This window comes from Heteronotia binoei, chromosome 12 (assembly GCF_032191835.1).
Source record: "Heteronotia binoei isolate CCM8104 ecotype False Entrance Well chromosome 12, APGP_CSIRO_Hbin_v1, whole genome shotgun sequence".
NCBI lineage: Eukaryota > Metazoa > Chordata > Lepidosauria > Squamata > Gekkonidae > Heteronotia > Heteronotia binoei.
Window position 1 is genome coordinate 82,350,874 of NC_083234.1, and position 26,081 is coordinate 82,376,954.

Genomic DNA, 26,081 nt, shown 5'->3' on the forward strand with positions numbered 1-26,081 from the left:
AAACCTTCATCATCATCATCATCACATTTTATTTGTATCCCGCCCTCCCCGCCGAAGCAGGCTCAGGGCGGCTAACAACAAGAATTCAATATGTACATTGTACAATATAACATTTTAACTACAATTAATTAAAATCTATTAAAATTCTAAAAACAATAAAATTAATATTTTTGTGCTATTACCTAGATGGCAAGTTTTACTTAGCAGTTCTAATCAGTGAAGGCCAGTCCTTCCCACCACCCAGCCTCATCCTATTGCACTGGAGTTTTCTGTGTGTCTTCTGTAATTCCCCTGGAGTCTCAGTGAGAAAAGCAGGCCATCAATATATAATTAATAAATGAGAACAAACTTAAACGATCAGAGCAGGTAAAAAACCCCAAAAAGCCCTTTAAGGCAACAAAAAAGTTAAGATCAGCAGAACCAGTTAAATTCAGATAGGGTGAACCATCTGAAAGTGGGGAGGGTGGGAATACCGCCTGGCAGAACAGAACCTCAAACAGATCTTGTGCCAGAGGAATCTCCAGGAAGTGGGGGGGAGGGGGGCGAAGTGGAGATTCCAACTTTTTAGAACCAAAACTGAAAAGGCCTTTTTTTTTTCGTTCTCTTCCACCTGACGTGTGTGGGGACTGCCTCCAGGTGACCCTTCGGAGACCCATCCTGTATAGCAGCAGCTCCCAACCTTTTTGGCACCAGGGACCAGTTTCCACGGACGGGGGTAGGGGGCAGTGCTGGGGTTTTTGCCATCCCAGGCTAAACATAGCAAAATTATTATTTAATTAGACTTGATAAAATCACAACACAAATTGTTGCATGTGACTGTGACACATTTTAATCCTAAAACAACAACATAAAATATAGGTAATACCTGTTCGTTCTCATAAATGGAGGTGAATGGTTATCCACAATTATAAATATCTATAGTGCTTTAAATGGTATTTTCCCATGTGGGCTTCTTTCCGTATGGACTTCTTTCCGTGTGGGCTTTTTTCTGCATGGACTTTTTTGCATGTGAGCTCTTTTCCATATGGGCATTTTTCCTATGAGCATGTGGGTTTTTTTCTGTGGGCTTTTTTCATGGAACCAAGAGACACATACCTTCAGTACCGCCTCTCCCAGGATGCCCCAAGAAGAGTTCTTCCCTTTGAAAATAAGAGCTTACTGGTGGTCCCTGGCCTGAGAGAAATCCGACTTTCCTCAACCAGGAGTAGGCCCTTTCTGGCCCTGGCCCCTGTCTGGTGGAACTCTCTGCAAGATGACATTTGTGTAATGCGGGATTTACTTCCTTTCTGCAGGTCATGTAAGGCAGAGATGCTCTGCCAGGCATTTGGTTCAGGCAGCAACAGTACGTTGAGTAGTGTCAAGCATGCTATTTCTGAGCCTTGAACCATACAGTCATTAGTTAGTTTCCTTTCCTCTTAATGTAAACCATTCCCCTCTCCCTTAGTTACACTTCAAAGAGTACTGTTCTCTCACACACCCCTCCCCTTGTCTTTTCACGATTGGCTATATTTTCCCACCTTAGGGTAGAAATTGTAAGGCTTGCGAGTAACTTTGATGATAGAAGAAAGGAGGCGCCTCCCCCTCACTAGTTCCCCTTCATCCTGCTTATCAAGAAAGGTCTGGGAACCAGGGAAGACTTAATTGCACATAGTATTCTTTGTATATATGTAGTCATTCACAAGTACATGTTATGACCTATAGCTATCTCAACTGTTACATTTGAAGTATCCTTTAAAACACTATGCTTTCTGACTCTTTGTATCACTCTCAAGATATTGTTTCTTGAGATAGTACTAGATTATCAATAAAATGAGCAATTGTACCAACTTTGAATCGTTTGATTGAAATACCGATGCTTGACATTTTGAGGGTGATCCAACTTAAGAGTTTAACTGAACTGGCAACTTTCTGACCGGATGGCGGAGAGAGCTCCAGAGAACAGTGAACTCCCAACCCCTCTAGAAAGAGGACAAGAAGGAATTGAAGTGCGGACCCCCCCGTGGCACATACTCGATGCTCAGGCTGCGGGAAGAGGGTCCCCTCTATGCATCCAACAACTCCTCATCACCCCGCAGAGTTGGGAACCAGGAACCTCCACTACCTTGATGGAGGAAGCACCAGCCCGGAGGGAAGCTATCCTAACTTGTAACTCTCAGAGGGTGAGAATTCCTATGGGAGAGAGTGGGCAAGACGAAGCTCGTGAAAGTGCCCGGGCCATGGGGGGAGAGGAACGAGAAGAGTCCCAACGCGATGACGAGGAAGAGATGGACACTGCGGAACAACCAGTCCACAATGAGGTGGAGGAAAGCCTGGGAGCCAAAGGCCGAGAAATACTCCAGACGTGAGAAATGAGATGGCTGACATGACAAGAGGGTTAAGGGATGAGATCCAAGCCAACACCACGTTCATGGCCCAGGAAATTAGAAGGCAACTAGACCGACTGGTGGGACAGGCGGATCCAAGAGGGGCACCAATGCCACCACCGGTAAGGCCTCTGGCTGCACCCCCCGCACCGGCCCCATTACCACCCTCAGGAGCACCACCCCCGGTCCCCCGGGAGTATGGCAGAGGATGGGAGCTAGATGCAACATTTGATGGGGACCCCAAAGAAGTGGAGTATTTTTCAATCCAAGCCAATAATTACATGCACTATTGGGGGAATATTTTCCCGGACGAGTTTAGCCGGGTAGACAACCTGGGGTCGAAACTAAAGGGGGTGGCCAAATGATGGTGAGACCCGGAGACCCGAATTAGACATGGTGACGGCTTATCTGCAAGCTCTACTCACCCAATACAAAGACCCATTGCAAGAAACCTGGGCCCTAAATGCCCTACGAGACATGCAAAAGGGGGCAAAATTGGTCCGTGAGTATGCCGCTGAGTTCCAGGCGAACACAGCTAAAGTCCGGGGGTAGAACGAACTAATGAAGATAGAACAATTCATGAGGGGCCTGAACGCCAGCGTACTGGACAGAGCTCTACAGCTGGCTCGTCCCACTACGCTAGTGGGATGGGTGCAGCTAGCAGGCGAAGTAGAGACAAACATGAAGTATGTGGCCCTACAATGGCAGCAGCAGCAAGGGGGAAAGGGGGGACGTGAGTCTTGGTCAGGGGCAAAACCCGAAGGGAAAAAAGCGGCCTCCCCAGGGGGAACCAGCAAACCAACTGCCCCACGACGTTGTTTCCGATGTGGGGAGCCCACCCACTTGGCGGTGAACTGCCAGGAGCGGCCTCGAGGGCCCCCCCCTTACTCCAAAGCCCAAGAATCCACCTTTGAAGAAAACCACCAGCCGCCCTAAGGAAGCAGCGAAAGGGAACACCATGACCACTTTGGTCTTGGATGAAGAAACCATCATCATAGACAAACTAAGCAAGATGTCTTGGGAAGATGAACCGGTGGGAAACGGGAGCGACCAGCACTGAGAGGTGCCAAGCAGCAGGTCATGGAAATAACAGCACCACTGAGGGCGAGGATAACGGGATCTTTATTTTTTGTCCCATTGACTTTATGCGAGCCCTAATTGACTCCGGGTGCATGAGAGAAATAATTGCACCCAAGTTAGTATAAGCCTTAGGTCTCCCCACGACCCCATTACTGCTCCCAATACAGTTTGAACAAATGGATGGGACAGTAATGAAAGGAGAGCTGTGCAGTGCACAGACTCAACCAGTCCCAGTGGGTATAGAAAACCATTGGGATACCAAAATGTTTGTGACAGCCCCATCCACATCTTACAACGTGGTGCTCGGAGTGGGGTGGCTAGCGAGACATGAGCCAGATATTAAGTGGGGAGACCAAATAATAGACTTTACTGATAATAAATGTAAGCACCACAAATGGGACCAAAATTGGGGCGCGAGCCCACCCCCTATGCACGAAAGAATGTGCTTAGCCGTAGAGGAAGTACGCTCCATCCCCAAGGAATATAAAGACTTGGAAAAGGTGTTTAGTGAAGAGGAGGCCAATGAGCTCCCGCCACACCAGAACACGGACTGTGCCATAGAGTTAATCCCGGGGCAAGAACTCCCAAAGGCTAAACTATATTCCATGGGATGGGCAGAAATGGCTGAGCTGTGGAAGTTTCTAGACAAAAACCTAAAGAGAGGATTCATTAGACCAGCAACAGCCCCACATGCCGCCCCAGTGCTATTTAGAAAAAAAGGACGGCGGGCTTAGACTTTGCACAGATTTTCAAGGGATCAATGGGATTTCCACCTCGAATGCTTACCCCATCCCATTGATTAAGGATCTTTTGAGTATGCTATCAGAAGGAAAAATCTTCACAAAATTGGATTTAAGGGATGCTTACTTTAGAGTGCATATAAAGGAAGGGGATGAGTGGAAAACTGCCTTCAATACTTCCATGGGCCAGTTTGAGTACCTAGTCATGCCGTTTAGATTACAAGGGGCGCCCAGAGTTTTCATGAATTTCATCAATGAAGTACTAAGGGAGTATTTATATAAAGGGGTCGTGGTGTACCTGGATGATATAATTATCTATTCCAGGGATTTAAAGTCTCATGTGAAGTTAGTGCAGGAAGTACTCAACACTCTGTACGAGCATAAATTATACACTAAACTGTCCAAGTGCAAGTTCCACAAGACGGAACTAGACTATTTGGGATACAGAGTGTCTGAAAAGGGACTAGCAATGGACCCCGCAAAAATACAAGCAGTATTAGTCTGGGAACCCCCAAGGACATGTAGACAGCTCCAATCTTTCCTCGGATTCGTGAATTTTTACCGTAACTTCATTCAGGATTTTGCACACACTATGCTACCACTGACGGACCTTCTTAAAACAAAGGGAAAGGGTCTGGAAGCTAAAAGACCAAGCGCTAAACTAGTATGGACAGCCAAGTGCCAGGAGGCGTTTAATAAATTGAAAAGGCTGTTCAGTGAACCTATTCTTAGTCACCCAGATGAATTACGATCTTTCGTGGTGCAATGTGATGCTTCCGATGTCGCTGTGGGAGCAATATTAATGCAGGCTGATGATGAGGGGAGGTTATGACCCTGTGCATACATCTCTAAAAAATTTTCCCAAGAAGAAGAAGATATTGGATTTATATCCCGCCCTCCACTCCAAAGAGTCTCAGAGCGGCTCACAATCTCCTTTACCTTCCTCCCCCACAACAGACACCCTGTGAGGTGGGTGGGGCTGGAGAGGGCTCTCACAGCAGCTGGCCTTTCAAGGACAACCTCTGCCAGAGCTATGGTTGACCCAAGGCCACTCCAGCAGGTGCAAGTGGAGGAGTGGGGAATCAAACCCGGTTCTCCCAGATAAGAGTCCACACACTTGTATACTGGACAAAATCACAGAAGCACTACTACAGAGCAATGGACACGCCCCCAGCAGCCCTCATTAACCCCGGAGAAGCCCACGCCACCCTTTCTCCACTTCTTATGTGATTTTGGGTAGCTTACTGGCTTTTTGATGGGGGTGGCAAAAGAACCCCAGGCGAGTGAGGCCTGCTTGGGCTGGCAGGATCTCTCCTGTCTTGCAACAGGTTGCTTTGGGCTGGGGGGGGGGGGGTGGCACCATATGTTAATGAGCTCTTCCACCTATTTTTCTACAAAACAACCCATGGGGGTGGGGATGACGTTAGCCCACACTTTTTGATTTCTATAATTGTAACCATTTGGCCTGTTGGGTCGTTTCTGGCAATGGCTTTATAGCAGGAGGTCTACTCTTGTATCTGACTTCAATAAATCTTAACCAGATTCATATGAGAATGGGATTGTTGGGTTGATAACTGGCAGAACCTTAACTGGCAGAGTCTGCTGCTTTTAACCACTACACCAAACTGGTAGAGAAGGCAGAGAAATAAATACTTTTTTCCCTCTCTCACAATACAAGAACTCATGGGCACTCAATGACATTAAAGAGCAGTAAGCTTAGAACAGATAAAAGGAAGTACTTCTTCACCCAAAGAGTAATTAACACATGGAATTCACTGCCACAGGAAGTGGTGGTGGTTACAAGAAGAGACAGCTTCAAGAAGGGGCTAGATAAACATATGGAGCAGAGGTCCATCAGTAGCTATTAGCCGTAAGGTATAGGTGGAATACTAGGGGTGCATTCACACTACACTAAACAATGTGTTTTGCAACTGAATTTTTACTGTGTAAGAATAGCAACAATCCAGTTGCAAGACACATTATTTAGTGTACTGCTGTCAGGAGCCATGTTTTGTCCCCTGCCATATTTTCTTCTCTGGCTCTATATTCTTATGTGGCTAATGTGCCTGGGAGGGGGGCTGAGCTGTATTGTATATTATGTAGAATCCCTGGACTGCCTGAAGAGAGGCCGGTGAACAATTTCTGGTAAGAGAGCTGTGAATACCATCCTGTGAGAGTTCTCCTTCCCCTCCTCCGATCCGGACCTGAAGGAGGTAAGCGACCTTAGAGATAAGACTGTGATCTCCCGGCCTCTCTCTGGTGTGTCTCTTGGCATGTTTATGTTTATGGAGAACTGCCTTTTTAAGAACATAAAAACATAAGAGAAGCCATGTTAGATCAGGCCAATGGCCCATCCAGTCCAACATTCTGTGTCCAACATTCTATATATATATATATATATATATATATATATATATATAGCCACTGATGGACCTCTGCTCCATATTTTTATCTAACCCCCTCTTGAAGGTGGCCATGCTTGTGGCCGCCACCACCTCCTGTGGCAGTGAATGCCACATGTTAATCACCCTTTGGGTGAAGAAGTACTTCCTTTTATCCGTTTTAACCTGTCTGATTAGCAATTTCATCAAATGCCCACGAGTTCTTGTATTGTGAGAAAGGGAGAAAAGTACTTCTTTCTCTACTTTCTCCATCCCATGCATTATCTTGTAAACCTCTATCATGTCACCCCTCAGTCGACATTTCTCCAAGCTAAAGAGCACTAAGCGTTTCAACCTTTCTTCATAGGGAAGGTGTTCCAGCCCTTTAATCATTCTAGTTGCCCTTTTCTGAACTTTCTCCAATGCTATAATATCCTTTTTGAGGTGCGGCGACCAGAACTGCACACAGTACTCCAAATGAGACCGCACCATCGATTTATACAGGGGCATTATGATACTGGCTGATTTGTTTTCAATTCCCTTCCTAATAATTCCCAGCATGGCGTTGGCCTTTTTTATTGCAAACGCACACTGTCTTGACATTTTCAGTGAATTATCTACCACGACCCCAAGATCTCTCTCATGGTCAGTCTCTGCCAGTTCACACCCCATCAACTTGTATTTGTAGCTGGTATTCTTGGCCCCAATGTGCATTACTTTGCACTTGGCCACATTGAACTGCATCTGCCACGTTGACGCCCACTCACCCAGCCTCAACAGATCCCTTTGGAGTTCCTCACAATCCTCTCTGGTTCTCATCACCCTAAACAATTTAGTGTCATCCGCAAATTTGGCCACTTCACTGCTCACTCCCAACTCCAAATCATTTATGAACAAGTTAAAGAGCATGGGACCCAGTCCCGAGCCCTGTGGCACCCCACTGCTTACCGTCCTCCACTGCGAAGACTGCCCATTTATACTCACTCTCTGCTTCCTATTACTCAGCCAGTTTTTGATCCACAAGAGGACCTGTCCTTTTACTCCATGACTCTCAAGCTTTCTAAGGAGCCTTTGATGAGGAACTTTATCAAAAGCTTTCTGGAAGTCAAGGTAAACAACATCTATTGGGTCTCCTTTGTCCACATGTTTGTTCACCCCCTCAAAGAACTGTAACAGGTTAGTGAGGCAAGATCTTCCCCTACAGAACCCATGCTGAATCTTCCTCAATAACCCGTGTTCATCAATGTGCCTACTCATTCTGTCCTTGATAATGGTTTCTACCAACTTTCCCGGTACTGAAGTCAGACTGACTGGCCTGTAATTTCCCAGGTCTCCTCTGGAACCCTTTTTAAAGACGGGGGTGACATTTGCTACCTTCCAGTCCTCAGGAACAGAGGCAGATTTCAATGAAAGATTACAGATTTTTGTTAGAAGATCCACAAGTTCGAGTTCTTTTAGAACTCTCGGATGTTTGCCATCCGTACCCGGTGACTAATTAGTTTTTAATTTGTCTATTAGTTGTAGGACCTCCTCTTTTGTCATCTCAATCTGACTCAGGTCTTTCAACACCCCTTCCAATATTAGTGGTTCTGGGGCGGGCAAACACTTCTCATCTTCCACAGTGAAGACAGAGGCAAGAAATGCATTCAGCTTCTCAGCCATTTCCCCATCCTCCTTCAGTAATCCTTTTACCCCATGGTCACCCAAGGGTCCCACTGCTTCCCTGGCTGGTTTCCTACTTCTAATATATTTGAAGAAATTTTTATTGTTGGTCTTTATGTTTTTTGCAATATGCTCCTCATAGTCCCTTTTTGCCTGCCTGATCACAGTCTTGCATTTGATTTGCGACTGCCTGTGTTCCCTTTTATTAATCTCACTTGGACTGGTTTTCCACCGCTTAAAGGAGTCCTTCTTACCTTTTACAGCTTCCATTACTTTGTTTGTTAACCATGCTGGCCTCTTCTTATACCTGTTTGTGCCTTTCCTAACTTGTGGTATGTATTTTATCTGAGCTTCTAGGATTATAGTTTTAAATAGTCTCCAAGCTTCCCCAAGGGTTTTGACCGTATTTACCTTTCCTTTCAGTTTCCTCCTCACATGCCTCCTCATCTCAGAGAATTTACCCCTTTTAAAGTTAAATGTGGTTGTGGCGGTCTTTTTGGACAACTCCCTATTTATACAAATGGTGAAATCAATAACGTTATGGTCACTGTTCCCAAGCGGCGCAATCACTTTTACATCTCTCACCAATTCTTGGGCATTACTTAGGACCAGATCCAGGATCGCCCCACCCCTGGTAGGTTCTGAGACCATCTGCTCCATAGCACAGTCATTGAGAGCATCAAGAAACTCAATCTCTTTCTCTCGACCAGAACACATATTGACCCAATCAATCTGCGGGTAGTTAAAATCACCTATTACGACACAGTTTTTACGTTTAGCCGCTATCTTTAATCCTTCCATCATATTATAATCATCCTCTCTCTTTTGATTTGGTGGGTGATAACAAACTCCCATAGTTAAATTTCCTTTTGGGCCCTCTATTTCAACCCAAAGCATTTCTAAAAGTGAATCTAATTCTCTGACCTCAGTCTTACTGGACCGTATATCCTCTCTGACATACAGGGCCACCCCACCTCCAACCCTTCCCTTCCTATCCTTCCGATATAATTTATATCCAGGAATCACCGTGTCCCACTGATTCTCCTCATTCCACCAAGTTTTTGAAATTCCCACAATGTCTATGTTTTCTCCCAACACTAAACATTCCAATTCACCAATTTTACTTCGGACACTTCTAGCATTTGCATACAAACATTTATAATTTCCCAGGCAAGCTAGGCCCACCACCTCCCTCCTGCCGCCTCGAGACTCTGGCAGACAGTCCATACTGTTTCTCACCATCACAGTGGACAACTCTGATCCGTTACCCGGTAGAAAAATAGAAGCCAACCCTTCATCTCTTTGAGTCGAGTCCTCCCGAACCAGAGACATTCCATCTCCTGTCGGCTTTCCCCCAAGATTTAGTTTAAAAACTGCTCTGCCACCTGCCAGTGTTTATGTTAAGCGGATATGGAAGGGGGGAGGCCCTCACCTTAGGACTATTTAGGGGTGGTAATAGTATGCATCTTTATTCCTAGCAATGCCTTTCTGAAGGAGAAGTCCTGTACCTGTGAAATATTGATAAAGCTTCACTTATCTTCATATGGTGGAAGTATATCTGAGTGTTACTTGGCAAACCTCAGAAATGTGAACACACCCTATGTCTGGGGCAGTGATGCTCTGTATTCTTGGTGCTGGGGGGAGGCAACAATGGCAGGGCTTCTGGAGTTCTGACCCTGCTGGTGAACCTCCTGACTGCACCTGTTTTTTGGCCACTGTGTGACCAGAGAAGTGTTTGATTGGATGGTGTCAAGTGCCATTTTTGAGTTACTGTGTATTGACTTGCTTCTCTGTTTTGGGAATATGGGGGAGTGTGGACTGTGCCTGCTTTGCTCTATCTGTGTAACAGTTATAAGTATTTCTACCCTGTGGAGAGGTTTGGAGCTGCCTTCTCAAGGCCATCTTATCTCATCCCAGAGCTAGCTTAAATTGCTCATTGTCTGGGAGGGGAGAGATGTTGGTGTGAACCAATTTGTATTGCTTTGTGAGGGCTTTGCACTGTAAGTTTTGGCGGGCTGCGCAACAGCCCTAGAGAGGGTATAAAACTCTGGCCACCTCTCATGTGAGCCAGATCTGACACAGACATGTATTGCTACTGATCCTATCAATCAGTAAAGACAACCTTCTGATAACCATGCAGATCTACTTTAATTGAGGATAGTCCCAGAGCTGACATAGAGTAAGATCTCCCTTACGGGATGTACCCGATTTAAGGCCACTGCAGGCTCCATGGGCAAGCAAAAACCTGACAACGGGACAGACCAACAAACTCCTGAGTTGGGGAAGAATAAGATCAAACCTCCCCTTGACTTAGGAGCCATCCCAAAGGCACCATGGCATGTGCTAGACCCACAATGTGGCTGCAGGAGAGGAACTCCCCTGAGAGAGGTTTGGTTGTTCATCTCTCCAAAGGCCTGGCAGCCAAGATGATCAGATGTAGCAGAATCTCAGCAAGCCCATTGGTTGGTGTTAATGGGAGAAGATATGGGGCGATCCACGCAAGGAGCGGTAGGCGGAGGTCCTGTCCAAAATGAAAAGGAGGAGAGAGAGCCTCACCCAATGAAGATGCCAATAAAGAGTCAGAAGAAGAGCACCCCGTTGAACCAAGCCCTAATGAATTAGCAATGAGTTTGCTATGGATGGAGATGCAGGACATGGCTCTTCACCTATGAGACAAGATGCGAGTCATGTTCCAAGAGATTCGCCAGTAAATGGACGCACTGGCCAACCTTCCACAAGTGGCAGTCCAGCAAGATGGCCAGCCTCCCCCTCCTGCAACAGTCCCGGCTCCCATCCCCTGGGGTCCCCCTAAACCCCCAGGTAACTGAGGCCAAGAAGCAAAGTTTGATGGTGACGTAGAAAAAATTGGAGTACTTTGTGATTCAATCCCGCAGATACCTGCAAGAATGGGGCCACCTATTCCCATCAGAGGCAAGCTAAGTGAATTTCTTGGGCTTGAAATTTGATGGAGTGGCTGCTAGCTGGTATGTGACTCTCCAAGAAGCCAGGGCTCCTGACTATGGTATGGGGCTTTTTTGTATGCCCTCCTCATTCTATTTGAAGACCCCCTGAGGGAGATGTGTGCCTGCACCACGCTCCAAAAACCTGCAGCAAGGTCCAGAACAGTAAAAAGTATGTGGCCAAATTCCAAGCCAACATCACTAAAGTTCAGGGGTGGGATGAGCACATGAAGGTAGACCAGTTCCAAAAAGGACTGCATGCCACTCTACTGGATTGGGCCATTATGCAAGCCGATCCTGACACCTGGTGGGGTGCATTCAATTGGCCTGCGAAGTCAAAACACGCATGCAGTGTGTGATGCTCCAATGACAGCAGAAAGGGGACAAGAGGGGTCATGAGACACAGTCCAGGGAAAAGAGTGGGGCAAAGAAACCACCTCAGCTTCTGGAAATGGACAGCAAAAGTGGCCAAAGGCTCTGCTACTGATGCAGGTCACCCAATCACCTTGCATCTGACTGGCCCACTAGGCCTCGAGTTCCTCCCCTTGCTCTGAAGAGCAGCAGAGGGATGAAGCCCAAGAAGGGGAACCCAGGAGACCAAAAGGCCCCAAGGCATTGAGGAGACAGCGCTGTGACAGCCTATGATCCTGGGGATAGCTCTGGTGCTCCCAGATTCCTGGGCTGTGTCATCATCATTCAGAGTGGGGAACAAAACCGAGCAAGCAGAAGGAAATGATAGCAACCTGCTTTGAAGGTTGTAACCCAGGTTGTGGAAACTATAGTGCTGCTGAGAAATGAGAACCTCTGGAACTTTATTTCTTGTACTCCTGACTTTACTCAACCCTAAACTTAAACAATTCATGCATGTTAAAGTCTTATTAGGCTCTGGATGTACCAAAGATCTAATTCCACCCCCCACCCCCCCGGGATAGAGGCTTTAGGATTACAAACTGTACTCTTGCCGAACCCCATACAATTTGAGCGAATGGATGGCATCCCAATGAAGGGGGACCCCTGCACCATTGAGTCCAAACCACTGGCCATTGACCTGGGGCCCCACTGAGAGGAGAGAGCTTTCACAGTCCCTTCCCCTCTGCCTCTTTCAAAGTACTTCTGGGCGTCTCCTGGGTAGCGGATCATGAGCCATACATACATTGGCAGGGGCAAGCCATAAGCTTCCCAGATGAGCGTTTTAAATCACACCTTTGGAATGAGAGGTGGGGCCCTAATCCTCCTTCCTGTCAAGCACGCTCTTTTCTTGACCATTTTTTACTGTGTAGAGAGCACGTCATTGCGTCTGCTCTCCTCCAATATTTACAACCCAGAGGGCATGTAGTAAAGCCATCTGGCATTTGGATGTTTATGGTATGGGCTAGCAGTTGGTACCTCAAGGTATCCTCTCCCCTGCTTCACACAAACAAATCTTATCTGTTCACAGAGCAGTGTGAGAATGTTTCTGATGTTCTTTAGTAGAATAGGATGCTTTAGTAGTAAATAGATAGTTGCCTAAGTAACCTTTGAACTGTGACTCAAGTATGCATCTGTACTGTAACCTTTAATGATATCCTATATAGTAACTTTATAACCCTTGGTACCCCATTACTCCCAAGGCTTGTGTCCTTGATAGAGCTCCTGAGTTTCTTGAAGTAAAATGATCTTTTGAATTCAAACAAAGGATTCTGTTATTGGGAAATATTGGTGCTTGACACTCCCATAAACGAAAGACTATGTTTAACCATGGAAGAAGTGCATAGCATCCCCAAAGAATACTGGGGCCTCAAACTGGTGTTCAAGGAAAAGGAAGATGATGAGCTACCCCCTCATAGATCTACTGACTGCACTACAGAGCTCATTCCTGAGGAACCCCTCCCCAAAGTGAAAGTGTGTTCCATGGAAGAAAAGAGAGGGCTGAGGTGCAGAAATTTCTGGAAAAGAATTTGGCCCAAGGGTTCATCCATCCTGCTTTCTCTCCTCATTCTGCACTGGTTTTGTTCTAGAAGAAAAAAGATGGGGGCTTAAGATTGTGTACAGACTATCGGGCCATTAATGTAGTATAGATGCCAAGTGCATATCCTCTCCCCCTTATCAAGGACCTATTAAGTACTGTGGCTCAGGGGGAAATCTTTACTGAACTGGACTTAAGAAATGCTTATTATCAAGTACATATAAGAGAGGGGGATGAGTGGAAGACCACCTTTAATACCTCTCTGGGCCAATCTGAATACTTGGTGATGTCTTTCAGCCTTCAGGGGGCTCCAGGAGTGTTCATGAACTTGATAAATGAGGTGCTGAGAAAATTTTTATACAAGGGGGTTGTCGTTTATCTAGATGACATCTTATTGTATTCCCCTGACTTATCATCCCATATCAGGCTAGTCAGGGAAATGCTAAAGACTCTATAAACTTTTTGTAAAGTTGTCAACATGTGAGTTCCACAAGACAGAACTGGACTTTCTGAGGTACTGGGTGTCTGGCAAACCCAGGTGGTAGTTGACTGGAAGCCCCCGGTATGCGAAAGCAGCTGCAAAGCTTCTTGGGTTTCACCAATTTCTATCACTCATTTATCAAGGACTGCTCAACTGGCCATACCCCTCACTGAACTTTTGAAAACAACAGGAAAACAGCCAGAAGCCAGGGGCTCGCCTGGGGTAAACACCTGATTCCCAGTTTGCCTTTGACAATCTGAAAAGGCTGTTCACATCCAAGCCCATCCTCCTACATCCAAACGCAGAGAAAAAATTCATATTCCAGTGTGACACCCGTGATGTAGCTATGGGCGGGGTCTTGCTACAAGAAGGGCTCTTCTGCCCCAGTGCTTACATTTCAAAAAAGTTTAACCTGACAAATCGTAATTTGTCGGTATGGAACAAAGAGGCAGCCACCATTAAATTTGCACTAACTACATGGAGGCAATGGCTGGAGGGAACACGGGTTCCTTTCAAAATCTGGACATATCACAAAAATGTAGAGGTCCTAAGGAGCTGCCATAAACTTTCAACCAAGCAAATTCAGTGGGTGGAGTTTTTCTCCAAATTCAATTTCACCTTGCACCACCTCCCTGAAAAATGTGGGTGATGCCCTCTCCCACCTCCCACAACACAAGAGCAAATGGGAAGAGGTCACTATGTTCACTCCCTCCCATCGGGAGGAGCAGTGATGACATGAGGCCAAAAAGCCCACCTCAATCACCCGTTAGCACAAACCCTTTGGGGGGAGAAGCTCCGGGCGGCAACTGAGGCAGAAGGGGAAGGAGTGCACCCACCCACGGTGAAACTAGGCAACTTTTGGTACGAAGACAACAAACTAGATGTCCCTAAAAGCTTGCAGAAAGATATTTTAGAGCACTGCCATGATAGCAAGCTCTCAGGACATTTTGGGTATGTAAAGTTATTTAGTGCAAAGGCAATTTTGGTAGTCACACATGAAAAAAGATATTTCTGAATATGTGATCACCTGTCCCATCTGCATCATGGCCAAAAGACAGGGGGAGAAGACTCCCAGATTGCTACAGCCACTAAAAACAGCCACTCATCTTTGGTCAGTGGTTACCATGGACTTTATCACTGACCTTCCTCTAAGTAAAAGGGAAGATTGTAATCCTGGTAGTGATGGATACATTTTCAAAACAAGCTCACATCTGCCCTCAGCTAAAAATATCAGTGCATCTTTTCTTTCAACACGTGGTCAGACTTCATTCATTTCCTGAAAAAAGTGATCATGGATCGGGGCCCACAGTTCATTGCAGCACTCTGAAGGGCTTTTTGCAAACTGACCCACATGAAGCAGGGACTTAGTTTCGGCTATCAGCCCCAAACTGACAGGCAAACGGAGCATCTTAATCAGCTTATCAAACAATATCTTAGATGCTTCATAAACCACCAGCAGGATAATTGGGTGGAGCTTCTACCCTCAACAGAATATGGATATAACAACAGTGTGCCTAGCTCTCCTCAAAGTAGCCCCTTTCTAATTGTGAACGTTTATGAGGGCAAACCCTTTCCTAGCATATAGGGAGGCACTCCCACATTGAATATGGCAGAGGTCGTTTTGTAGAAAAATAGATGGTGGAGCTCATCCAGGAATTGGATGAACAAGGAGGTGGAACTCTCAGAAGGAGGAGGTGGAATTATCAGAAAGGTTCAGCAGCTGCGATCCTGTGAGCTCCACTGAATCCGAGGCCTGGCGTATGGACTTTACAAGCTAGTGAACATCCTTGACAAATTCCTGGCAGCTAATTCAGGAAAACTTTAAAAAGAGCCAAGGAGGCGTACAAAGCACAATTCGATAAGACCCACACTCCCATGTGGGAACTTGGAGTCGGAGACTCAGTATTTATATCCACTGAAAACTTGCCTAATTTTCAGCCTTCCAAAAAGTTAGGCTTTAAGTACTTGGGACATTTCAAAATCAAACAAGTAATCCAACAAGTGACGGTGGAGCCCGATCTCCCCAAAGCTTTCCATCATTTACATCCTGTGTTTCATTCCAGCCTGCTCAAGAAAGACCCGGGCAGCAGGTCCTGGCACTCTTACCCGGATGGTCCTGAGCCCATCCTTGTGAGGAATCAGACTCACCATGAAGTGGAAGAAATCTTAGACTCTGAACTAGAAAGAGGAACTCTGTACTATTTCATCAAATTGGCTCCATTGTCCCCCCTTTGCATAATGAATGGGTAGATAGTCAACACGCCCCTCGCCTAATAAAGAAATTCCACACTAAATATCCAGACAAACCCAGGAAGCTGGCTTGAGGGGAGCAGTATGTCAAGTGCCCTTGCCATTTCTGAGTTACTGTGTATTGACTTCCTTCTCTGTTTTGGGAATTTGGGGGAGTGTGGACTGTGCCTGCTTTGCTCTATCTGTGAAACAGTTATAAGTATTTCTAACCTGTGCAGAGGTTTGCAGCTTCCTTCTCAAGATATAACAACAGTGTTGTTGATAAGACTGTCTTATCTCATCCTAGAGCTAGCTTAAACTGCTCATTGTCTGGGAGGGGAGAGATGTCGGTGTGAACCAATTTGTATTGCTTTGCGCAGAATTTTCCACTGTAAGATTTGCCGGGCTGCTCAACAGCCCTAGAGAGGGTATAAAACTCTGGCCACCTCTCAGGTGAGCCAGATTTGACACAGACATGTATTGCTACTGACTCTATCAATAGTAAAGCCAACCTTCTGACAACCCTGCAGGTCTACTTTAATTGCGGATAGCCTCAGAACTGACAGATGGGCCATTGGCATGATCAAACATGGCTCCTCTTATGTTCTTATCTAGCAGAATCACCATCTACCCTCTCAGCCCCTCTCACACACACAAGTTCCAGAAGGGAGGGAGGGACAACAAGATAGGCCTGAATATCAGAGGGTGTGAAAGTCCGCAAGGGATGGGTTTGACCAGCCCAACACACACATACCTCACAACTATTCCAATGACTACTTGGAAACAAGATATAAGCACATAAAAACTCATTAATTTCCACCTGGAACATTCCAATATGAGAAGCCTTCACTCCCTCCTTTTGAGAAACTGCTGATGCCCTTCCAGCCCTGCCCCCCCTGCCCCCTGATTCTTACCTCAAAGACTTCTTCGTCCAGGATCCTGGTTCCAAATACTATTATGCCATTGACATCAATGATAGGGTGATCACTGCGGTCCAAGAACTTTGTGATTTTCTTTTTACAATCCAAAATCAAGGTGACATTCTTCCTGTGCACGCTGATAGCTATCCGATGCCACCTAGGAAATAACAAGCCCCATGAGGAAATTAAAAATAGACCCGAGACACTACCATGGATAGGGCTGTATGTAGTCTACCCTCAACACCCACACCTGCAGCATCCAGGTATTTATATCTTGGCTTTCCCACCACAGAAGCCTGAAAAGTCTTACCCAGCCTTCTCCCCGCTTCCATTTTATCTCACTGACAACCCTGAGGGGTAGGCTAGGTTGAGAGAGAGTGACATTACTGACTTCTGGAGGAAACTGCAAGGTGCCATCTCAGGCACCTTGGGTGTAATCTCCATAAAGCTGGATTCCATCATAGAATCCCAGAGTTGGAAGAGGGCATACTGGTCATCTAGTCCAGCCCCCTGCTCAACGCAGAATCAGCCTAGAGCATCAGGAATACTGTCCATAATATCACCACACAGGATGCTAATGAAGCTATCAAACTTCGCCACTTTGTCCTCACCCAAAGTGGCATCAGATTTGGCACCAATTTACCCACCAGACCCCACAGAATGCAAACATGTCCACGGCTGATTTGGAGCAAAAACTCCTCTGCTCCTCCCCCCTCCTGTACTTGGGATGTTATCAATTATATTTTCATCCTCTGGTCACTTGGGAAGGAAGCTCTCAGGAAATTCCATCAGGACTTGAACAACTTCCATTCCTACCAAAATGACTCTAGACTAAACCACACAATAGGTCCACTTTCTGGACACCACCAAGCAATGCAATGAGCACATAAACAAATCTTCATACCCACCAATGGTTACACATATCTGAGTGCTTCCAGCTGCCATCTGGAACATACCACACCATCCACTGTCTATGGCCAAGCACCACATTGCAAACACAACTGGACAAATCCATATTTGGAGGACTGAGAACAGCTATTCTTGGGGTTACAATATCAGCCAAATACCAGAAGGATATCGAGAAACAACCAGCTACAAGACACAGGTCAAAAAGAGATAATCAAACAGCTCCCTGTTGACACTTTCAGGTGGATATCCATGTTGGCCTGAAGCAACAGAACAATGTTCTGAATCCAGTAGCACCTTCAAGACCAAAAAAAGTCTATTTCTGGGCATAAGCTTTTGTGTGCATGAAGCATCTGGAGAACTGTGCATGCACACTAAAGCTTATACTCAGAATTAAATTTTGTTGGTCTTAAGGTGCCACTGGACTCAAAGTTTTTTCTGCATCCCTGCATCTGACAATTAAATTTGCAGTATTGTGGTGTTTATAAAATAATTAAAAATAAATTGCGATATTCAGAAACAAGGGGGAGAAAATTTCAGCCTCATGGAGCACTCAACTGCTGACGCCTAAATCCCCACTCTTTAGCAAAAGGACTTCAAAGGGAGCTCCAATGTGAAATTGCTGACCTTCCATTCATCCAGAGGTTTGATGCAACCTCCCCCTGTCCCACCCCCTGGTAAGACCCAAACAAGTTGGCGCTCTTGGCATTATAGGTGCTGCCCTGATTCCATTGGGGGATTACCAGCATAGCAAAAATAGTGAAAAGGCAAATCAGAGACTCTTAGATCCAGAATCTCATATACTGTGTCCTGTCCAATTTTATACTTGCTCTCCTGCCTCACTTGGACTTGATCAGACGGCCATGAAAATGGACAAATATTTATCTGAACTTGATAACCCGCAACATCAGGGAGCTTTTATGCTGGCGAGGATGAATGGATTTCCCTCCAATGTTCTCTATGGGAGATTTCTTCGAGTCCCTTATAGCGAGAGACATTGTCTATGCAGGTCAAGCGCACCTGATTTCATCCAGCATATTTTATTGAACTGCCAACTGTATACTAATCTGCGGAAGGTTCTGTTAGATAGTCATAGTCTTTCCTTATAATCAAGAAAATAGGATTGATTGCCATTTCCTCCTAAATGACAACATAACAATATCACAAGAGCTGTTACCAAATTCTTGGCTGAAATTGTCAAAAATTATTCTAAGCAGGTTTTATTGTGATTCTTAATCCTATTTTAGCCTTTTATGCTTTAAACAGATATACTGGATTGTTGCTTGGTTGACAAGTCTCTATATATCTCTTTGGTTATGCCAATAAAGGTGTGCTATTGCTATTGCTAAGGTAAATGTTCTCTAGGGATGGGCACGAACTGGCTGTTGAATGAAAGTTCATCATGAATTTTGGCTGGTTCATGGTTTGCAAACTGATGTTTGTAAACTGAAGAACTGCAACAAAATTCCACAAATTGTGGTGCAATTCATGGTGGCTCGTAAAGAGCAGAACACAGATGTTTAACCTGTTTTGTTTCATAAGAAACAGCTGAACAGCTGGAGCAGCACCCTGTATGGGAAGCAGAAATGAAGGGTTAAAATCAGGGGTGTCAAACCTGTGGCCCGAGGGCTGGATTAGGCCCCCAGAAGGGTCCTATCAGGCCCACAAGCAAAACAAGAGTAAGTTTGCAACTTACAGATACAGACTTGAACCACACCTAAACAGCATATTCAAAATTGCTACAGCACAGACATTGTCTCCTGTTTTTGATGCAGTAATTCAGAACAAGAGATGTCAGTTATCAGAGACTGTTAGATAAACAAAATATTGCAAGAGTGCTAAGTTTTCAGCACATTTTATTTTAAGTTTTTTTAAAAACAAATATTTAATTGTCTGTGTCTGCTACCTGACATATTATGACACTCACGGCCTGGCCCAACAAGGTCTCATTTATGTCAGATTCGGCCCTGATAACAAATGAATTTGACACCCCTGGTTTAAATGGTGAAATGCTGTGGTAAGCAGAGAGAAGGACTTAAATTTAAACCCTGCTTTTAGCTCCCCACAGCTTGGCATGGGGAGTAGAAAGCACGGTATAAATGGCTTCAAGCCACTTAAATCAACAACTGAGAGGCAGGGAGAAGCCTCCCTACCAGCCGGCTTCGGGCTCTCTTGTGAAGCCCCATTAAAGCAACTGGGCAAGGGAGCAGAACAGAACTGAGCCTGCAGGGAGAAGCCTAGATTCAGGTTCTCTTTGGACCAGGGAAAGACGCAGCCAACAGAAAGGAGGGGGTGAAGTGACTCTTGGAGGCATTCCATCCCCTCCTTTTTGCTGGCTGCAGATAGCCATGGCCAGCAGAAAGGAGAAGGGGTGTGCATTTGGTTTGGCCAAACTGAATACAGCCCCAAATACTGGCTGATTGGACTGTATTCAGAGCCAAATACAGCTGAATCAGATTCTCTGATGTGATTCAGGTGCTGAATATGGCTGCCCTGGATAACTACTAGAAAGGGGTTTAAAGGTTAAAGGGAAGCCACTTACCTCCTTTCCTGCCATTTCTTGCCTTTTCCCACCTCTTCCCTCAGTTCCCTGGTATCGGGGGGGGGGGGGGGGGAGGTGGAGAGGGGTCCTCAACAACCAATCACAGCCATGCATTTTCAAATTGCGAATACATGTAGCTTGGCAAGGCTGGTGTTGCTTCTGGCTGGGCTATGCCAGCCCAGCTAAGCACCACCTACCTTGCCTGTGGGGGAGGGGGATGGAAACTTGCAATTCTGACAATAGAATTGCAAGTTGAAATGCTCTCTGTCCAATCACAGGGCAGTGTTCTTTTTGGAAATTGCTCTGTACATGGCTAGACTCCATTGCTGGCTGGCTGTTTGGCTGAGAGATTGTGTAGCTGCTGGCCCCTGGCTTCAGCTGCTGCTGCTGCTCTCTGCTTCCTTGGCCTGCCTGGCTGTGTGGACTGAAGAAGACATCATCAGGTAAGGTTGGGGGATTGTTGTGTGTTTCTTTTAAGAAAAGAAGGATCTAAAAGGAGTAATAGGACTTTCTTAAAAAGTGTTCCTCTACTTGTTCAGTTCTGGGTGGGTGGGTGGGTGGGTGGGTGGGTGGGTGGGTGGGCAGCTTGTTACGTTCTTTTCTGTTGGGGTGGGGGTCAGATTAATCTTTTAAAGTTAAATAGTTCTTAAAGTTTTAAAAGTTTGGTTTCACCTGCTGCATTTGAAATATTATTGTTGAATTGTTTGCATTTATATTTCCTTTAGCTGCTGGGTGGGGGGACTGGGGGTTTTGTGCACTGTTTATCGTGTACTTGTTCAGTTTTTGATCATGGCCCCAGTTAGTGGTTGCAGTATTGTGTGTGTGTCCAGTGGGGGGGGGGTGTTTGATACTTTTTGAGAGTTTACTGCTGTTTCCATTGGTGATTGGTGGTCCTCTTGGTAGCTGGGGGGGGGGCAGCTGCTGGTGTGGGTTGTGTGTTGCTAGTTTGTTGTCCTTGCTAGTGCTCTAGTGGTTCTCTGTTGTGATTGCACAGTGTTGTGATTTGTGAAGATTTGGTTTTTTAAAGTTCTCCTGTTGTATTCCTTCTGGTTCAGTGATCATTGGTGGTGGGTGTGGGTGGATTGTGTTTTTGTTCTTTGTTTTTTTTTCAAACAGTTGTGGTTTTGCCCTTTCTTGCTGAGGCAGCCATGCTGCTGAGGTGCTGTTTTGTTGTGTTGTGTAATCTTCCCTTAAAATTCTTTTGGTTTGGTGGATGGGAGGGAGGACCAGTGCTTGTTGTGGAATGTTCTCAGAGTTAGTTGTGCATTTTTAGGTCAAGGTTTCTGTTGTTTTGCTGTGTAGTGTAATTATTCTTTGAAATCCCTTTAATTTGGCAGCTGAGGTGGGAAGCACTGGGGCTTGTTGTGGGTTGTTCTAAGAGTGTGTGCTATTAGTTGTGTGGTTTTAGGTCAAGGTTTCTGTCATTTGGTTTCAAAACTCTGGTCCTGAGTGTTTCTAGTTTAGGTAGGGCCATTAAATAGGTTGTTGTACTAATAAGGGTCTGCTAAGAAATTGATTTTTTTCCCACTCTAAAACCCTTTTTAAAGTAATCTAGTTTAGGACTATAGTTTACACTCAACCAACTAGGCCACAAAGGGGGTGCTTTCAAAAGAAGGGTAGGTTTTACCTAAAAGCAGTGTAAGTAGGGCAGAACAGGTTTCAGTGGAAAAAGAAACCAGGATGTGTGTGCACCTTGCCTTCAGTGACTGAAGGCCAGTGCCTTTTTACATTTCATAGGTTGAACCCCAGATTTTCTCTAGTCAATAGGGGACACTTGATTTCTAATTTATAAGGACATCTGGTTTGTTTCAGATTCTGGTCAGGATAAGTTTAATACAGAACACACCTTCTAAAAAGGTTTGCTTTCCATCTCAAGGTAATCTTTTTTTAAAAAAAAACTTTAGCCAGGAAGAGGCAGGATCACAGAGATCACCTGGTTTCTTTAACCAAATAAAAACAACAACAAAAGGACAGGTTAGGGACCTATAAAAAGCAGAGTGCGTCAGGTTCTGTTAGGCTAAGGTCACAGTGCAGTGAGTTAGGTGCCTAAACACTCTACCTTACCCACAGATTAGATAGAGTTTGACCAAGGGTGACATGAGTGGCAGGAAGTAAATTCAAAGGGGCCCTAGGGGCAAAGCAGGCTGGGGGGGGGGTTGAGGGCAGGGGGAGGACTGTAGTATCCCCCCATCTTTGCGCAAGACTGCCCCATAGCCATCTTTCACCACTCCAACCTCTGACCGTAGAGTTGCAATGAAGAAGCCCCACTTTGGCCTCTTCATTGAGGTGCTGATACTGGGCAGGGGTCTGCTTCTCAGGCCGTCCCTCCTCCAGCTGTTGTTGTACTAATAAGAGTCTGCTAAGGAACTTCTCCTAACTTCTCAGGCAGTCCCTCCTCAGCAGCAGCAGGAGGGGCAGCAAGAGCAGTCATCTTTGGAGCTGATCCTTGGGGACAGTTTTCTGTCCAAAAAGATCACCCCAAGGATGCAGAGTGTTGTGGAGGAGCTAAAGGAAAAGCTGGCCTGAGGATGACCATCCTATTGCTTTGGCTCCTCTGGGCATGGTCAAGATGGGAGGCTAGAGGGAGTGGAGGAGGAAGAGATGGAGACACATGAGATGTCACCATCTCAACCCCCTTCTCCTCCTGCCATCCCAAGACATGATGTGTCTACCCTGAGCCTCTCAACAGGAGGCAGCTCAATAGGTGACCCAAACTGCTGGTCACCTCCAGTTCTGGAAGTACTTGCAGCTGAAGGAGGATCACCACTGTGAACAGTGCCAGCTGTGTAGGGCTCAGATCAGTCCTGTAAGGAACCCCACCCACCTGACTCCGTCCAGGATGCAGAACCACCTGCAAAAGCACCTGCAGGCAGAGCTTCTTCAGGGGGAAAGACTGGCTGCCGCTGGGGTGCCCAAGTGGCAACCACCACCCAGCCAGGTGATGAGACATGCTGTGACCACCTCTAGAGCTCTCCCAGAGAGTTCCACAACAGGGCAGGGATGTCAGGCATCTCTGCTGGAGATGTTTGGTGGGAGTGGAACTGGTGTGCCAAGGAAGAGAAGAGCCATGGTAGCTTGGCACCCTGCCAAGATGATCACTCACAGGCTTCCCTTCAGAGTAACTGAGAATCTTGGGTTGCATGAGATGCTCCAGTACTTAGCAGCCTGGAACAAGGTTCCTTCTTGAACCACAATGAGCAGGTATGTCGTATCCTCTCTTTACAGGGCCACTAGGTCCCTCATGAAAGAGCATTTGTCCCATGTTGCTGGGGAAACTGTTCACTTCATCACAGATCTCTGGAGCTCCCAACACACACATGAAGGGTACCTCTCCCTGACTGTGCTCTGATGGCAACCTAGCGAGGTTGGGGGTAGGGTGACGCTAATAGTAGGCAGGGCCAGCAGGCTAGCTATCACTCGGCTCTGCTGCTCACCCAACCACTCAGTGTGCCATGCATAGTGGACAACATCAGAGCCATCACTGAAAGATAGTTAGAGGACTGGGTAGGCAGGCACATCCCCAGGGGCTTCATGGTCACAGATGGTGTCTCAAACATGAAGGCAGCAACTGAGTGTCTGGGCCTCAAACACATCTCCTGTGCTGGCCACTTTCTCCACAACACAGTAAGGGATACATTGGGCCAGGCATCCTGAGAGGATACCTGGTACATTGCCACAACCCCTGACTACAGGCATCCCCTCCAGAAATTGGGGGTCACTTCTCACGCAGCAGTAAGGACACTTATCTGGTGTGTGAGAAACAGTGCCAAATCACTGCCTGTTTGGTGATGTCAGCACTCGCGGGAACTCCACCTTGGTGGAGCAGAAAGCAGCCCTGGGTGCCCTGATCTCTGAGACCGGGGTCATTCGGGCAGACAGTCGCTTCACCCAGGAGAACTGGGTGGCCATCTTTCAGACTGGGCCCTTCAAGACGAACACAGAGATGCTCTTGTGTGACACAGTGAGTGAGCCACTGGTTGTCCCCGTGGTTTACATGGCCTCGTTTCTGGTGCCAGCTGCAGGCTGTGCAGACTTGCTTCCAGCAGTGTGCACCTGGTGACTAGGCTGCAGGACAGACTCGAGGCAGTCTGCTTTCAGCCTCTCACCCAGGACAAGACATACATGTTGGCAACCATGCATGACCCGCATATCAAGGGCAAGATCGCCAAGTGGGCCAACGAGCTCAATTGCTGGAGAGGCAAGCACTCCAGGCAGGTTGAGAGCAGGTGGGCCAAGAGGGGCACGTTGCTGGGAGCTAAGGAGGAGAGGGGTGAAAGCTGCTGCTGCTGCTGCTCATCCCCGACCTCCCCTGCTGGGCAGCATCCCCCACAAGGCTCCTGCCACAAGAAGTGCTGAGTTGGCAATCACTGGGCAACTCATTGGCCTCTCTGGCTGAGGAAGGCCCCTGAAAGCAGACACGGGAGCTGCGATGGTGAGGGAGTACCTTTCAGGGCCTTACAAGTCACAAAACATGCATCCACTGAGCTACTGGGCTGTGAAGGAGGTGGTATGGCCAGACCTCTCTGCCATGGCCCAAGAGCTCCTCTCATCCCACCAACAAGCATCAAGAGTGAGTGCGTTTTTTTCTCATATGGTGACACTGCCCACATCACCCTCATCTGTGCTCCTGGATGGTTGAGCGGTTGGTCTTCCTGAAGGTCAACTTACCACTGTTTGGCTTCCCAAGCAGAGGCTTTGAGGGCGACTGCAGTGAGCACCTGCTTGTGCCTGCATCCTCTCTCAGTCTGTGCTGGGAAGCTGGGGGGAATACTCTTCCCAAAGATAAAGAGTCCGATTGGCAGAGAAATGCCCCACCCTCCCTCATCCCCAAACTGAAACTGAATGCTGATTAAAAACAGCAGCACTAGAATTATTCCCATCCACACATCATTCTCAGATGTAGATCACGAAAGGGGCATGGCAGGACCCCAGACAGACAGCGGCAGTACCCCAGAGAGGGACTCCAGGAGGAGTGCGGAAGGGCAGCCACACGAGGTTCCTCTGATGGGAGAATGGCAGGACCGGGCCCCTCTCTCTCCCTCTCAGGGATCTTCAATTGGGGTGCAACCCTAGCTCACCTCCTCATGGTACACCCTGCGTAATGCCAAAGAGCTAGGCCATCACAGGTAAGAACAAAATTAGAGTCCAGTGGCATCTTTAAGACCAACAAAGTTTTATTTAGTATCCAACTGTTACACTATGGGTGGTTTCTCACAGGAGATTTGGCCCAACCCAGCCCTGCCTCCCATTCGGATTAAAAGTGCACGATCACATGAGCACATCTGCCCTCCGAGCTGCACCCACTCTCACCCCATCTCCAGACACCTCCTATCCGCATTAAAAGCTAACTGGATTTTCCCAGTACCATCCCCCTGAATTGGATGTAGGTCGCATGATCGTCTGCTGTCTGAATGCCCCAGGGTGACTCATAAGCGGAAGAGCTGTGTGATCCCACCAAGCTGTTTCCAGCACAGTAGGGGGGTTTTCCCCCTAACCCCTCTCAGAGGAGCGCTTATGTGCTTCTCTGCTTGAACGCACAAACAGGGGACTTTTTAAAAAGAACAGCCCTCCTTTCCGCAGTGGTCCGTGGTTGAGCCATGCTAGCAGTGTGAACAGGCAACCACGGACTGCTGCTCAGATCCTGTCCTTTCAGCGGCTGCTGTCTGATAGCCCAGAAATGGACCAAACTCAGGCAGGTTTTTTCTCTGCAGGATAATATTGGGTCAGTTTCACAGTGTGAAATCAGCCATACGGTGCGGGGTGGGGGTTGGTTGGCTGTCAGGAAGAACCAGTTAGAGTCAAGACACATAAGAACTGGGTGATCGATCACTGAGTATAGCTGAGATTGGATTAAGGCAAGATGAGAGCATGC

General features: G+C 46.7%; 1 protein-coding gene across 1 annotated transcript in view; it reads right to left on the minus strand.

The window, feature by feature from the left end:
• Positions 1–26,081, minus strand: part of COL5A1 (collagen type V alpha 1 chain) — a 451,358-nt gene that overhangs the window by 308,687 nt on the left and 116,590 nt on the right. Inside the window, exon 4 of the mRNA XM_060250656.1 lies at positions 16,756–16,918. Within this exon, the coding sequence (XP_060106639.1) occupies positions 16,756–16,918 (163 nt within the window). The remainder of the gene's footprint in view (positions 1–16,755; positions 16,919–26,081) is intronic.